General features: G+C 45.1%; 2 protein-coding genes across 4 annotated transcripts in view; one reads left to right on the top strand and one right to left on the bottom strand.

Moving 5' to 3' along the window:
* Positions 1 to 16,610, bottom strand: part of gpsm2 (G protein signaling modulator 2) — a 32,381-nt gene that overhangs the window by 11,323 nt on the left and 4,448 nt on the right. For 2 of the 3 annotated variants that reach the window (XM_061294765.1, XM_061294767.1), the window contains exons 2-3: positions 2,640 to 2,743; positions 549 to 662 (exon numbers count right to left, since the gene is read on the bottom strand). Coding sequence is in view for 2 of the 3 variants with exons in the window: in XM_061294767.1 (XP_061150751.1) it covers positions 549 to 553 (5 nt within the window). In the remaining variant the exon portion in view is untranslated. Of the gene's footprint in view, positions 1 to 548; positions 663 to 2,626; positions 2,744 to 16,610 lie in introns of all 3 variants that reach the window. The other variant, XM_061294768.1, reaches the window with a different exon arrangement.
* On the top strand, positions 642 to 6,578 carry fndc7a (fibronectin type III domain containing 7a). Its single transcript, XM_061295731.1, has 13 exons — positions 642 to 669; positions 745 to 872; positions 949 to 1,089; positions 2,943 to 3,207; positions 3,648 to 3,905; positions 4,325 to 4,579; positions 4,650 to 4,904; positions 4,986 to 5,243; positions 5,337 to 5,594; positions 5,658 to 5,912; positions 5,974 to 6,234; positions 6,448 to 6,477; positions 6,547 to 6,578. The coding sequence occupies exons 1-13, from the start codon at positions 642 to 644 to the stop codon at positions 6,576 to 6,578; spliced, it is 2,424 nt and encodes an 807-aa protein (XP_061151715.1).

Raw genomic sequence — 16,610 nt, 5'->3', positions numbered from 1 at the left:
TGATGTGTTTGTGTGTGTCCAGTGAGGCTATCCTGGCCTTACAGGTAGAGGTGTCAAAACTGAAGAAAGACCTGGAAGAAGGTCTGGTCCAGTTGCCTCACCTAGCAAGAAAGATGGATTACCTGGCCTCCAAATACAGGCACGATCGACAGGAGCGTAGGTCTAAAACCAAAGTCAGGACCAACTACAAGACAGCTAGGTAGAAGGAACTGATATATGAAGTGTAAAAAAAAAAAAAAAAAAGCAAACTTACATCATCATTTCAAACTCTAGCTTGTGGAAGTCATCAAGCAGCAGACAGAGTTTGAGCAATTTCAACGCGAGACAGTTAAAACTTGAAGACTGGATTTCGACAGAGATGGAGCCAAGAAAGAGAAAAGGTTGGCCACTTCGATTGTCTTACTAGTCATCTCTTGATATATTCTAAAACTGAGGCACGTTGCTAATAGCAACAGATTAAATACAATAATGTAATAAATTAACATAATAATTAATAAATTATAAAAACAGATTTCACAATGCAGAATTAAAAAAAAAAAAACATTTACCACATTTCTTATTTCTCCCAGCAGAGGGCGTCATCATCAAAGAGAGACGCTTTCTTCTCACACCTGAGCAAAGGCCACTGCTCCAGGTCAGCTATGGCTCCTCCTGCAGTCTACCTGCCAGGTAAGCACACAAACACATTTTCCAGCCGGCAATTTCACGTGAAAATTTTTGTCATATTCAGCTACAAATTGAAAGAACCGCACGCAACCAATCAGAGGAAGCGTTCCACCCAGTCCGACTCAGCGCTGCTGCCGAGCGACGTGTACTTTCAGCACACTCCATCCCCTGCCTTCCAAAAACCTGGCTGCAGGATAGGAAGCAAGGTGGTCTTTCCCTAAACACGAACCATATTTTTCCATTACAAACACCCGATGTTGATTTCCTCCTTGGGTTTTCAAGGAGGAGGAAATGAACAGGACTCTGGACCAAGCCATCGAGGCCGCTCGCAGCATGAAGAGGACAACGGACCGCATGGCCAAGAGACTGACGGCAGACCTGGCTAAAGCTCAGCTCCTCCCGCAGCAACATTCCGCCACGAGGGTTCAAGAAACATTAAATGGCTTTGCACAAAAACAGCATAAGATCACAAAAGACAGTTTTTAATGCATCACATGGACAAATATTTTTGACTCCAGGGGACCTTCAGGATTTTTAAGACTTTTATGAAATGTAATAATTTACCTCCACTAGAAATAATATGGTCATCTATAAAATACTGGTGGACCAATCAGGACAAGCATTATTCTGTGTTAGCACTAGCATAAAGGCTTGACCAAAACATTGATGCATACACGCAAAACAGCTTGAGTTGCATGTTTTTAGTTGAGCACAACATTGATTCAAAGTTAAATATAACTGAACTGTACTTGAATTGTAATTCTTTTTTTCTCAATTAATTTCCTGATATTTCAACTGTTTCAGCTTTCAATTGGTTTGTCATTTGACGCTCACAATCAGCCACAAGGCTAACGCCATAAACGATAAATCAAATTAAAAAATAGGTCAGAATAAAATTACAGGAAACCCCCGCTGGGTCAAATAAATATCAGCCGCCACCGCCTATTTAACGCATCCAATGGCCGTCCGTCTCGCAGGCCTTTGAGCACCAAACGTATCCTCTTACCGAGTTTGTGTTGGGTCAATGTTGGTTGCGGGCTATCGTGTTCTACTGTTGTTCCGAACGGGGATTCATCCAAACGACATGGCTGAATGGTTCTTGTCGATTGTTCAGAGCAATGGATGCAGTTTTTAGTGTTTACCAACCTGAGGGCAAACTGGCTGGAATAACTTCTACCATGCAAAGAAATATACAATCCACCTGTTTCTTTATGTAGGTGTAACAACACCTGTACTGTATAATGACACTGAAGACAAACTCTATCAAATACTGTAATTTTATGGAGAAAAAAATTCACCTTTTGGATATCTATTAATTTTAGTGTTTTATTATTTTTTAAAATTTTTAAATGTATTTATTTGTTTATTAATTTAGCATATGCTTATTATTATCCGAGTCAACCAAATACAAGATTTATTTTAAAGGCTTATTAACTTGCATAGGTAAATTCTTCCAATGTTTGAAAGATGAGCTTCTTCCTCTCACTCAGATAGGCCACCCAAACGACCCCCGAGGGGCGGAGTTTCAGCCCTCGGGCCCTTTGGTATTTGCAGAAACAATATCGGCTCATCTGAGGGAGCAAAAGCAACCAGAGAGCTCTGCACTTTCAAGTTATTTACCCCCCCAAAAAAATTCATCTTGCCTCCCGGCTGTGAAGAAAGTGTGCAGCCATGGCAACATGGCTGATGCTGCTGAAACTCTTTTTGACCATTTCACAGGTAAGTCATGATTGCTTTGTTTCATTACTGGGGATTATTTCTCTCCGCATTTAAAATGATATTCTCTCCTCCTTACCTACTTACAGGGTTGAGAATTTTTATTTAACCATTTCATTTGCAGATCAACAATCTATTGCACAGCCGTATGATTGTGAACACACAGGCTCTTTTGATTTTCACAGCTTTCATCAAGTGTGTGTGGCATGCACACCCTTCCTTCAATGGACAAATTCATTCGGACCTGAAAGAAATACCTTGACTGAAATCCGTGTTGAGTGAAAGCAATGCGCAGACTGCTGCTTCTCTTGTTCCCTCGGAATATAATAGTCATCACCCCCCTGACCTTCCATTGATGTCCCTGAAAAACATAAATAGTGTCATTTATAAACAGTTGCATTTATTGATCACTTTTTGTCATTTTCAGATTGGCACAGCTGAAAATGGTATGTATTTTTTCACTCAATTTTCTTCTATAAATGATTTTATGGTGGTACTTTTTATAAAACCATCTTGGGCTGACATCCTTTGCGACTGCATTAACGTATTTAAATCAATCAGTAGCCCCTGAGGTGCCCGGCGTTGTGCGGGCCTACTCCAAGCATAGCGACAGCATCACTGTGGAGTTTGCAGAAGTTGCCGGGGCAACCAGCTACAACCTGAGGGCAGTGTTTCAGAGCGGTGATTTCTTCTCCGAAAGTGTAGTGAGCAGCTCCCCAGCCACCGTGGTTGGGCTTCAGCCCTATACCAACTACAGGCTGAGCGTCATGTCAATCAACTCGGGAGGGCGGAGCCAACCTTCACACCCCATCCAGGTCAAGACAGGTGGGAATTGGACAATGGGTATATAATGACCTGGAACCGATCGTGTATTACTGTACCAAATATATGAGTGATGACCATTTCCAACCATTTTCACTTGGCTGGTCTTTCGAAACAATTCAAGCTAATCTGTGTACAAAGACTGCCACAGTGTTGTTCCCATCGAACAATGACTTGTCTCACTCCGCTGGCCATTACAGTGTGTCGTTTCACTTCTCATTGTCATCGTCACAGATCTTCAGCCTATGGAGAATGGTGGAAACTGTATCCATCCAATGAGATGGGGGAGTTTTATATAATGTAAAGAGAAACCATGAGAACAAGGTGTTGTTCACTCCCCAGGGAGAACGCAGTGACATCTAATCACAGGGACGCTCCCTGTTTTAAATCTCTTGCAAAACAACTTTCAGTATTTGGTGCATCTTTGTATATTTTGTCTTCAGTGGTTATGGCACCTGAGTTGAGCACCTCTTCCCCTGATGATGATACCATCCTGGTCACTTGGTCCCCCGTTGACTACGCCATCCTCTACACGCTTTGCATCATCCGGCAAGGCTCCAGCACACGCCTCAAGGTCAACACCACAGACCACAACATGACCTTTGGTGACCTTGAGGCTGGCACAACTTACTGCATCAAGGGTGAAGCGTGGGACTCTGAGGGTCGTGCCGGTGACTACCTCACTGTGTGCCAGATCACACGTGAGCAGAAGACATTTCTACTTTGACGTGTCTACATATTGGGTTTATTTTCTGCTTGGCATGAAAATTGAAGGTCATCGTATTTCATTTATAAATATGACAACAGCGTCAAGGATGGAAGTCAATCTCTAAGTGCCCACTTCACAGTGGAAGGCCGTATGATCTGGGAGAGGGAGGTCAGCGCCACCGTGGGTGTGATCAGTCTACTCCGATTATGGCCAATCAAGGCAATGCTACTCATGCCTATGAATGTGATGCACTGACAGGCTTGGAAATCACGATTATCAGCATTCGCACCAGATGCGCTGATTACAAAAATAGAGCCCAAAGTCAGGAGAAAAAAAACAATTACCCAGACAATGGGAGATTCGTATGGCACCACTACTGTACATTAATGTTCCTCTGGATTTTATTCAAAGGTCCACCACGTCCCGATTTGGTCCACATCCAGGTGACACTGGGTGGGTCCCTCGGCATCGTCGTGCACTGGATGTTAGTGCGAGGAGCTGAGGACTATCTGGCTTGGAGCACGACTGGGCAGAACTGTACAAGCACAGGCAGTAACCACTGTTACATCAGTCCAGTGGGATGTGGTCAGAATCACTCCATCTCTGTCACCGCTTTCAACTCGGCTGGACCCAGTTCCCCTTCACCTCCAGCTGATTACATTACATGTGGGTCTAACTCAGCCACACATAAACCAGACGCAATAGCCTGTTCCCACTTCCATTCCTTTTGTGTTAGACCCATGTCCCCCAGACAACATCTGGGTGGAGGAAGCTCAAGCTGACAACTGCTCAGTCATGTGGGATGAGGTACCAGTCGTGGAGTACTATATGGTTTTCATAAAGAGGGACGACGGTACCGAGAAGTCGTGCAACACCACTAGAACCAGCTGCCACTTCCTGTGTGTGTGTGGTCATACCTACCTTACCAGCGTCTTCCCCTACAACCAGGCTGGCTCCAGTCCCTTCGCACATGTGCAGAACTACACCACCAGTAGGACGCAAGTTGACCAACGTACATAGTTGACCAGTTGATCAACAATATTTCCCTTCCCTTCTCTATCCCCCACGCCAGTTCCATGCTGCCCGGAGGGTGTTTCTTTAAAGTCTGTTTCGACAGAGACCCTGAAGATCACGTGGTTACCGGTCAAAGGGTCAGAGCTTTACCAGACGACAGCGAAGCAGGTTGACGAGGTCATCCACTGTAATGACACGGCGCCGGTGTGCGCGCTGTCCGATTTGAGGTGCAATGGGGTTTATTCCGTGGTGGTCGCGGCATGTAGCGAGCTACGAGGGTGCAATAGCACTTGCCCGCCACACACGCACGAGACAGGTAATGATGAGAGTGCCGCCACAGTTGTCGTATTGGGTCAGGGGTCAGAGGTCAGAACAAGAATCCTTGCTTGTCTGTCTTGTCTCTCTGCAGCTCCGTGTTCACCAGAGATTCGGACTATAATGCAGTTCAACCAGTCCTCATACAAAGTCCAATTCACCACCCCAAATACCCAAAATACAAATTACACCATCATTGCCACCGGGCGCGATGATAAACACACATGCCATGGAAGAAACACTTCCTGTGAGCTAACCCAGTTGCCCTGCGGTTCAAAGTTCGAGGTCACAGCCGTGGCTACCACAACGGCGGGACGGAGTCTTCCCGGATACAGTGAAATTTTAGAAACAGGTATTTCTCGACGAGCGGTCACAATGACTTTCATTTGAATCACCACATTTGTATCTCTTCAAGGTCCTTGCTGCCCTACGTCTATGAATGTCACCCAGGTCACGCAGGCCATGACCAACGTGACCTGGTCAACCGGACGAGGAGCTCGCTCCTACACTGCGACGCTGACTTCGTCACACGGACACGCCAAGTGTCACACCACCGATATCCATTGCTTGATGGGATGTATCAGCTGCGGGACCAACTACAGCGTGAACCTGGAAACTATCAGCAGCTCTGGACACACGTCCGAGTGCAAATATCACGGTTTCTCATCAAGTAAATATAGCAAACGGTCTATTCGCCAATGAGATTATTTTGATGCTTCATTTTCTTCCAGGTGCTTGTTGCCCGACCAATATCAAACTGTATCGTTGGGCAAACAACTCCCTAAGGGTGTACTGGCACTCAACATGGACGCCCCAGCAGCACACGGTGGAGCTATACGGGACAGCTGCCAATTACACGTGCTTGGCGGATGACAACAGCAAATTCTGCGACATCCAGGAGGAAAGATGCGGGGATGTCTACACGGTGGTGGCGGCGCCGGTTGGACCCGGTGGAGTCAAAGTCAACTTCTGTCAGCAGAGGACATATTCAGGTCAGTTGGCGCATATGTGGACAGCTACATCCAGAAAAAATAATAACTGGGTTGTGTTGGTAAGCATTTATTTCAATTTATTCTTTTTAATTAATTGTAATTAATTGATACAATTTTAATTTATTTATTACTTTAATTTATTCATTTTAATTAATTGTAATTAATTTATACAATTTTAATTTATTCCATTATTTATTTTTGTTTTATTCTTAGTTCCCTGCCCAGGATTTAACGGTGGCATTGGTAAGTAACTACTAACTTACTCCATATTTGAATTTAAGGGCTTTCCTATAACATAACATCTCTCTTCAGTGATATCTCGCGGAAGAAGAAGCATAAAATAAGTCTCGGTAAGTTTCATGTGAATCATCTTAGATGACTTATGTAAGCCTTCGACAAAGATGAGATTGTTGCATGCGTGAAAGCAATTGATATAAAGCATGACGAGGTCATTGTTTTGCTCGGCAACATGATGCGCTATCTTGTAACTGCATCACAGGCTTACAGAAAACAAAATCAATGTGCCCATACAAGTTTGGTAACAAAGCTAGAGAGAATAACAATATTCGCAAGCAACTTTTTCCTCCATTACCCGTGGGGCTCCCAACAGAAACTTGGCAGAGATGGCAAACATGACTCAGGTAAAAGAAGATGCAAAAGGGCTGAAGGAATGACACATCATTTGTTTGGGCTGGAAGATGATAAGGTGCTTGATGTATACACACGAACAGCCACATACAATATGGTGGTTAGCGAGCATTGACAAACGGTGAGGCGATATTAACAACTTTCATGTTTGCAACATGCAGGGAGTCACCTGACTGCAAGGAGAAGAACTCCATGACGTCCACTATACACGGATGAAAAATTATACTCTTGTTTAGGAATGTTCTAGTTTGCATAAAGATATGTATTGAATGTCGTTTGTTGCAAAATGATTAAAAAAGCTGAAATATTTATGACGTTTTTATTGATTGTTTCGACTAGAAAAGGATTAAGTTAACTGCAGGTTGGCAAATATTAGATGTTTGACGGACCGGTGCAATGCAATGTTTTTGGTCATTCTAAGTTCCCTTATTAACAGATCAAATAATTGACCAACAAGAACTAAGGTTTTGTGGTTTGCAGTTATGTAAGCAAACCGACAAAAAACGCAACCTCGACAGCCGACATGACGCAAATCGGTGTGTAAATCTATGTAACTTCAGGATGGGAGTGGAAATGGAAACCCATCCATCCATTTTCTATAGATCTTGTCAATAAGGTCGAAACTTAGTTGGAGACTTTGAGCGAGAGGCAGGGGGACACCCAGGGGGACCTTGCTGAAAAACATGTCCTTAGGTAATAAATCTCAACCCCATTCTCCAACATGGTGGGTGTAAACAAGGTCAGCTGATGGGTCAGTGGGGGCCTGTGGATGATACTGTACAGGTGATCGGGTTTCTGGATATAGTTTTCATTCCACTTCCTTCTCTCACAGTTGACAATAAAGCATCATTTTGCCATCCCCCACAACTTATTAAAACCACCGATAATCACTAAAAGCTACAAATTAATTGATTATTAACTGTCTAAAAGATGTCGTTGCTATTTCTTACAAGGTCGATAATCAATATTTCCAAGCAATATCTGAACAGTAGCGTGGAGAAAAATTCCTTCATATATTATTCCTTTTTCCTCAGCATTACTGTGTTATACTTCAACTTGATTTGTTTTTATATACGGTATACCTTCATTTAAAAGAAGAGGTGTGAATTCAAGATTGGGTGGAGAAGTAAAAAGTGGCCCCACCTAACCATCCCGTTTGCTTCCTTCTCATGATGACAGAGAGCCCACAGGCATCCTCGTGTCCTCCTTTTGGGACACCGTGATTGGTTCCCACCAAGTTGATCTACACGACCTGGTCGGTAAAGATTTCAGATCAGCCCTCAGAACAGATGAGCGTGAATGGATCTAATATCTTAAAGGAATGATAATACGTTTGGATAAGATGTGGATGCTTTTTTCAATCGTCCTACTGTCTATCATACAGGTAATAGGACGCTGTATATTTATTTAGTTTTTTTCCATATACTTAACTTGTGTTTCCTTTTTTTTTTTTAGATGCAACAGGTTATGGCAACAGGTGAGCACTTTAAATAACATTTTAGTGAGTAATAATTACTGAAATACAAAACTTTTCTATATTATTATTATCATTATTTTATTATTATTATAATTATTATAATTATATATTTATATAGTTATATTATCTTTATTATTATTATTATTATTATTATTGCTATTATTATTGAAGCAACTAAATTAATTATGTTTGCAATGGAAAGTCAGGTAAACGCATCCAGATGTGTTCTCTAAAGTCTGAAAAAATGGAAACACAGTAAATCCTAAAATGACAATGAACATTCTCTTTTATCTTTTTATTGTGTTAATGTTAATTATTTTTTTTTTTTAAAAACATTATTTCTCCTCGGTGTTTGGTGTTCTACACCGTTGAACACAGGTTGCTTTAACTTTTCAATAAACCGATTGGTATCTCCATTGAATTGATCTCTATTGCCTTATTTTTCAGGATGTAGTATTGTGTCCGTGACATCGACTTCAGCATCGACGTTGAATGTCATCTGGAGCGATGACATTGGCGCTTCGGTCTATTTGCTGGACTTACGAGTGGTCAACTCCACCAGTATTGCCCCGGTGGTGGTGATGCCGTATCCGCCCAGCACTCAGAGGCTGGTTCAGGGATTACGACCCGGCCATACGTACCTGGTGACGCTGAAGGTCTTAGAGTTTTACACTGTTGTGTGCAACGACACTTACCAAGCCATGACAGGTAGACATTGCAGACAAGTGATTTTTTTTTAAAACCATTCTAATATCAAACGTTTTCTTAACTTCCCACAGTACCTGCAACATCTCAGATCACATATTCCAGAGCTATTTCAAGTACCTCTATACTATTTGAATGGTCGAGTGTGTTTGGGGCCGACAGCTACATCTTATACGTGGAGGAGTTGTTCAGTATGCCCGTGAAAAAATACAACCAGACCTCAACAAATTTGAGCGGGCAAGTGAACGACTTGATTCCATCTACTACGTACAACTGTTACGTTTATGCCGACAACAACGCAGGAAGGAGTGCCAGGAGTAATATCAGAACCGTCATCACCTGTAAGTCTACTCAGGTTGCGGGTTCTAAAAGAAGGTCATGGTTTAATTGAAGTTAAGTAGCATTTCAATTTTATCTCCAAAGTGGTGCAGCCGCCTACGGGTGTGGCTCTTGTCTCCACCGGAAGGAACACGGCTCAAGTGTCTTGGGTCGCTGTGGATAAAATTCTGCTTTATCAAGTGACCGTGAGCGACAACGATAATCCCAGCAACGCGCCCGTCATCATGAACACATCGAGCACAACCATGCAAATCAGTAATCTAGAACCTTGCTCCACCTACACCGTGGGGGTATCGTCAGTCAATGTGTTCTTAGTTCCAGGGGAACCTTCTAATGTCACGCACACGACGTCCAGTGAGTATCTAATGAATTTTCTTCATGAACATTGGGGGGAATAATAGTCAAGATGGTCTTGAGACTGATTGAGGTACTAACTGATTTCATTCGTCCTCTTTAGCTATAAATCCAGTGACATCCATCACCACAGTCTACAGCTGCTCCAGCGGTATGGTGACAGTAACATGGGATTTGGCCTTCGGTGCCAACTTGTACCGGGCTACGGCGGTGGACGGCACCGGCGCGTCGGTCAACTGTACATCAGCCACCGATAACTGTCATATCACCATGCTCAAGTGCGGCGAGAAGTATAGCGTCTACGTGACAGCAATCTCGGACGACTGCGAGAGTATCGCCAACACTTCCACCCTGTTTGAGACAGGTGAGCGCTGCCTGGAAAATTTCGACCAACACCTTCTCATTTTACTTACCACAGATAAGGGCCCAGTGGGATGTTGTTTCGTTTCCTCCTATTGTATCTTTGCCGCTTTTCTCACGGTCACATCCTCTCGTTAGCCGCTACGAGTAGATACCGAACACCGTTAATTTGTATTTCTTTGCAGTCTATTGACATGAGCGAGGTATCTCAAAGGTCCGTTATCTTAGGCAGGATCTCACAATCTGCTCACGGAAATTGCGGTGAAGCTGAAATGTAACCCGAGATAAAACCACAAAAGGCAAATATCAAATTTGATCATCTTCTGTCTCCAGTGCCCTGCGCGCCAGCTCACCCTCTGACTAGCCACGACTGCTCCAGCGATGTGATCCAATTTAGCTGGGAGGCAACCAACAACACCTTGTACTACGTGGCCATGGCCAAAGACAACAACGGCCAACTCACTGAGTGCCGGACACAAGAAACCACCTGCTTCTTCACCGAAGCGGGCTGCGGTCAGTTCTACACGTACACCGTGCTTGCTGTCAGCTCAGAGTGCAACAGTGAAGTCAGCCAGCCTGAGTTTGTTCGGACATGTGAGTTGGATTTTACTGACATACATGGGTTCCCCCATATATTGCTGTTCACCTTTTTTGGGGGTCTGGAACATATCCCTGCAATAAACACTGAAGAAGGACATCCATCTAATCCAAATAAGTGGTTGTCCCTTTCTTCTAGCTCCTTGTCTTCCAACAAATGTAAAGACGGCAGCACAATGTCATTCAGAAACCTTGATCACTACTTGGGACTCAGCCGCAGGAGCTCTGTCCTACACTATAGAAGCAGAAGGCAACACGGGGCAAACCTACAACTGCACCTCCTCGTCCAACAGCTGTGCCGTGACCGGCGTGCCTTGCGGGGAACACCTCAGCGTGTGGATCGTGGCTTCCAATGACAACTGCTCAACCGACAGGGTTCTGGGAGAGGTTGCTCAGACGGGTATGTGAGCAGTGGATAACTGAGAATGTACTTCCTGGATTAAATCCAGGTCAATAATTATTTCTCTGCTCCTCCATTCCTTCAGTCCCTTGCACCCCCACCATTGTGTCAGCATCAGCCGACTGCAGCCAAGATTCTGCAACAGTCACCTGGACGACAAGCATCGGCGCCTTATTTTACACCGCAGTCATTCAGGATATGAATGGAAATTCGCACAGCTGTAATTCAGGCAGAACCTATTGCTTGGTGGAAGACCTGACGTGTGGACGGAACTACACGGCCCACGTTATCGGAACTAATCTGAAATGTAACAGTAGTGACAGTGATGAGATTGCATTTATTACAGGTGAGAAGAATTTAGTGTGGAATAGCAGAGTGTACCATATTTAGTGTTTCAATCACTTCTGCTCTTTCTCTTCAGCACCTTGTCCCCCTGACAACATTGAAGCGTTCAGAGACTGCGACGCCAACCACGCCCTGATTGTCTGGCAGAACCACCAGTCCACGGGCAACTACACGGCAATCATAAAAGATCAGAGTGGAGCTCAACTTAGCTGCAACAGTGACACTGTCAACAACTGCAAAATCCCTGACCTGCCCTGCGGGAAGACATACAATGTTACGGTCACCAACAATGATGGAAACTGCTCTTCTACCTCCACATCAATCAGCATGGACTCCGGTACAACATTTTGAGCATTAGCTGGAAAAAAGACCCCGTAATAGATAAGGTTGTCTTCTTTTTTTAGTTCCATGCGGCCCAGAGGATGTTGAAGCGGCCATGAATTGCCTGACAAACGAGCTGACGGTGACCTGGAGCATCTCTGTTCCTGCGGACAACTATACAACCACCATTTCCAGAGGGATGGGTCAGCCTCTGTATTGTAACTCCACAGAAACCCAGTGCACCAGCGGAGGGTTGGTTTGTGGCAGCATTTACTCTGTGACTACTGTCGCCATCACCGGGTCTTGCTACAGTATGCCCAGTACAGAGGTCAACGTGCAATCATGTAAGAATATTTTTTTTAGGATGTATTATTTATCGTTGAGGTTGCCATATCAACTTCTCACCTTCTCCTTGTGTTTCCCATCAGTGCCATGCCCTCCTACATCTGTCACTCCTTTTGAAATGTGTGATCCAGCCCCTAGTTTAGTGACTTGGTTGGACAGTGACAGTGCCAACTCGTACACTGCTGTCGCTGTGAGCAGTACAGCCGAAGCTTCAGTATGCACCACCAACGGCACAATGTGCTACTTTTCTGATCTTACCTGTGGGGAAGTTTACAGTATCACTGTGGCAGGAGTGTACAATAACTGCACAGGTCTCCAGGGAGACGCTGTGCCACTATACACAGGTAAGACCACAAGCCTCACTTGCGCGTCACTGAGAACGGTGACGGACTGATTCACTGACTCCCATCTTGCAGAACCATGCACACCCACCAACGTGTCCAGCCAGCTGGACTGTGCAGCTGGGACTTCTCATGTCTTCTGGAACTCGGATCCAAATGCAGTCAGTTACACGGTGATAGCCACCAATCCAGAGCAGACGCTCACCTGCATCAGCCCCACCCCCAACTGCACGCTGACAAACCTACTCTGTGACCGCCCTTACTACATTTTTGTAACAGCCACTGATGGCAATTGCGTCAGCAGCAACAGCACCCCCATTTGGCAAGCACCAGGTAACGAAACACAGAAACAATGTTGGTACTGTGCATCCATATCAGTCACATCAAACCTTTTTATTTTCTTAGTACCGTGTGCGCCAGTGGATGTCGACACCACTTTGTCCTGCAGCACCAACGACTTAACGGTCAGTTGGACAAATTCTTCTTGGCCACTAAACTACAGTGTCACCGCCACCCCCCTCTCTGGAAATATGACATCAGCCGTCTGCTCCACGGACAGCACTACCTGTAGTCTGAATAGCCTTCACTGTGGACATACTTACAATGTATCTGTAAAAGGTTGCTATGGAGATTGCCCTGGGCCATATAGTGTCCCACAGACCATCATGACAGGTATGTGTGATTGGTTCATGGTTTTGAAGGGGTATACTGAATGATGTTTTTCTTTCTCCAGCTCCATGTGCACCTCAGAGCTTGGAAGCAACGATAGACTGTAGCACAAACTTCATTTGGGCCTCTTGGAGTGCTTCTTCGGGGGCTACCTCCTATTCAGCGACTATGGAGGGACCAAATGGATTCATTGAGATCTGCCTGACATCAAACCTCACCTGTTCTTTTCGTAATTCATCGTGCGGAACACAATATAGTATTAACGTCACAGCTCACGACGACTACTGCACTAGCGACGTCGTTCAGACAACAATGACCACTGGTACTTTCTAAAAATGTGATACTATTAATTTCCTAGAATACAACATCCATCCTTCTGGTACCTGTTCCTACAGGACCATGTGACCCAGTCAATGTGACCGCCGTTCTCCAGTGTGGCTTTGATGCAGCGACAGTATCTTGGCAAGCCAGCACAGGGGCCACAGCGTACCATGTTTCGGCTTACAGTTCACAGCATCAAACGTCCTGCTGGAACATGTCAACTTCCTGTCAGTTGAACGGGCTGCAGTGCGGAACGACGTATGATCTGACTGTGCTAGCTGAGGACAATACTTGTAATAGCACAGGAAGTTCACAAGCAGTGTTGATGACAGGTAGTGAAAAGTTCATTTCAACTTGAAATTTTTCATTTGTATCATGTTGGTTGCCCGGTGGCCATGGAACACCCTGTAAATGTACCCTAACCTTATCAACCTCACTTTTATTCCCTCCCAGCTCCATGCTCACCATACGTTGAGAACAGCACCCAAATCTGTGGCACCAATTCCTCCTCTGTGTTTTGGATGCCAATGGCCGACGCCACAGGTTACATCCTTTCCGCAACAGCCATAGGCGGCCACTCAGTTTCCTGCAGCTCAGTAACCCCATCGTGTGAGCTAACAGATTTAGTGTGCGGTGAGACCTACACGACCACTATTGTGGCTCAAGGAAGCCAATGTGACAGTCTACCTGGACAAAGCACTGACATTACCACTGGTAGGTGCATTGTTAAAATCGATTTACTTGCTTTATACAGCTAACATTCACTCTGCTGTTTACAGTTCCCTGTCCACCGGCGGTCGTTTCCAAGCAGTATATGTGTGACAACAACACAGCCATGCTCAGTTGGAGTAACACCGTCGGAAGCCTGAGCTACCAAGCCGAGCTAGTCGGATATGGTTATATGGACAGCTGCAATACTACAAATACCAGTTGTGTAGTCCATGATCTTCCCTGTGGCTTGGATCTAAATGTTACCGTTCAGGCTGAAGGAGAACACTGCAACAGCGCCCCTAGTGTCTGTCAATCACTCCAAACGGGTAAGTCAACCATACCAAATCATGAATCAGAAATAGTTTACATTGTTTTTGTCATGTTTTTTCTTTTCTTTTCAGCCCCGTGCGCACCAGTGAACATTAGCGCCACATTAGTTTGTTTCAATCATTCGGCCCTGGTGTCATGGTCGGGAAGTCACAGTGCTGTAGAATACACAGTGACCTCTTCGGGCCAAAATGGGCACACACATCAATGTCACTCCAACACAACTAGCTGTCAACTTTCACACATCCACTGCGGGGAAACATATGACATTACCGTAACGCCGCACTCAGAGTCGTGCGCTGGAACACCGAGTGAAGTCTACAGCTTCAGTGCAGGTGCAATTCTCAGTATCACATCAGGTTACAATTAAGAGAAAGATTCAATTCATCTGTTTTGTTCGTCTTTCTCCAGGCCTTTGCTCTCCCAGTAATGTCACCATGTCTCCACCGTGTGAAGACAACAACATAGTGTCTTGGTACAGCGTAACAGGGGCCGAGATGTACATAGCCACAGCCATAGCCGATGATGGGCAAACACACAATTGCAGCTCAAATACTTCCACCTCATGCCAGTTCACTGACCTTCAATGTGGCCAAAACTATTCCGTCACCGTGGTGACCGTGGACCGGGGTTGCAGGAGCGAGCCGAGCTCAACTGTGCAATTGACAACCGGTGTGTTGGGGGCTGTCTGGATTTTTTTCACCATACTCATTTGTGATGACTAACTTCAGTTTTGTATCATACCAGCTCTATGTCCACCCACAAACTTGGCGGGCCAGGTCGCCTGTGACACCAATACAGTGACCATCTCATGGGACCAGAGTCCAGTGCCAGGGGTTTCTTACATCCTGAAATACGAGAAGCTCTATGGCACACTTGATTCTTCAACGCTGATGATATCAACCACCTCACACACATTCACCGACCTACAGTGTGGACAACAATATGCCTTCTACATTGCCTTCCAGGATGGAGTTTGCCACAGCAGCTACAGCCCTTCTATGGAATTAAGCACAGGTATAGTACATTTACCATCGCAACATCGGTATGTTATGGTTACAGAATGTTTTCTTTCCATCTTTAGCTCCCTGCCAGCCTACAAACTTCACTGCTCACGTGGACTGCGGGATGAACAAAGGCAACTTCTCCTGGGCTGAAAGCAATGGAGCCGATTTTTACACAGTGGAGGTGATAGGAGACCATGGCCATGTGGCGTCCTGCGCATCCAACGACACTTCCTGTGCTGTCAGACTTCACTGCGGCCGCACGTATTCGGCCTCTCTGGTAGCTTCCACTGAGAGCTGCAACAGCACTGAACATGCGGACATTTATTTTGATTCCGGTAAGGAAAAGACTAAAAACTGAATATTAGGTTACTCCAGTACATGAAGGACGCCTAACCCCAGAAAGATAACTCCTCTATTCAACCTGTCTTCCATAGCTCCCTGTCTCCCAGAAGACGTTGTAGCTGTGATGGACTGTTACACCAATGTGATGAATGTGAGTTGGTCAGAGACGCCCGGCTCAGACAACTACACGGCCTGGGCCATCAGCACACATGGACACAGAGCTTCCTGCAACTCCACAAACAACAACTGCTCTATCCATGATTTGCATTGTGGCCATGTCTACGAGGTGGTGGTCACCTCGTCCTCCGTTCAGTGTGAAATCATCGTAGGTTCTGACTACCAGGTCCAAGCCGGTGAGTCCTAACTTGAAATGAGGTTTTGTTCGTCAAAGAGCAGATGAAACATCCATGGTTGATCTTTTCTTTCTTCATTAAACCACACGATCTTAGCTCCGTGTAAACCGGAGAACGTCACAGGGGATCTTAACTGCAGCTCCAACATCATGACGGTAATGTGGCATCAAGTCAGTTCACTGGCTCAGAACTTCACTGTAGAAGCCACATCTGCTTCTGGTGTTAACTCTACCTGTGAAACCAATATGGGCTACTGTTCCTTCTTGGACTTGAGCTGTGGTCAACTCTACACTTTCACCGTAATGGGTTACACCAACGTCTGCATGAGTGAGATGAGCTACCCCACAGCCAAGCAAACCGGTACGCCTTCTCAAAATTCCCCATTTGTTTTCCCTCAGTACAAACGTGTTTCTC

The sequence above is a fragment of the Syngnathus typhle genome, linkage group LG13 (genome assembly GCF_033458585.1).
Source record: "Syngnathus typhle isolate RoL2023-S1 ecotype Sweden linkage group LG13, RoL_Styp_1.0, whole genome shotgun sequence".
NCBI lineage: Eukaryota > Metazoa > Chordata > Actinopteri > Syngnathiformes > Syngnathidae > Syngnathus > Syngnathus typhle.
This window is presented reverse-complemented; position numbering and strand designations above follow the sequence as displayed.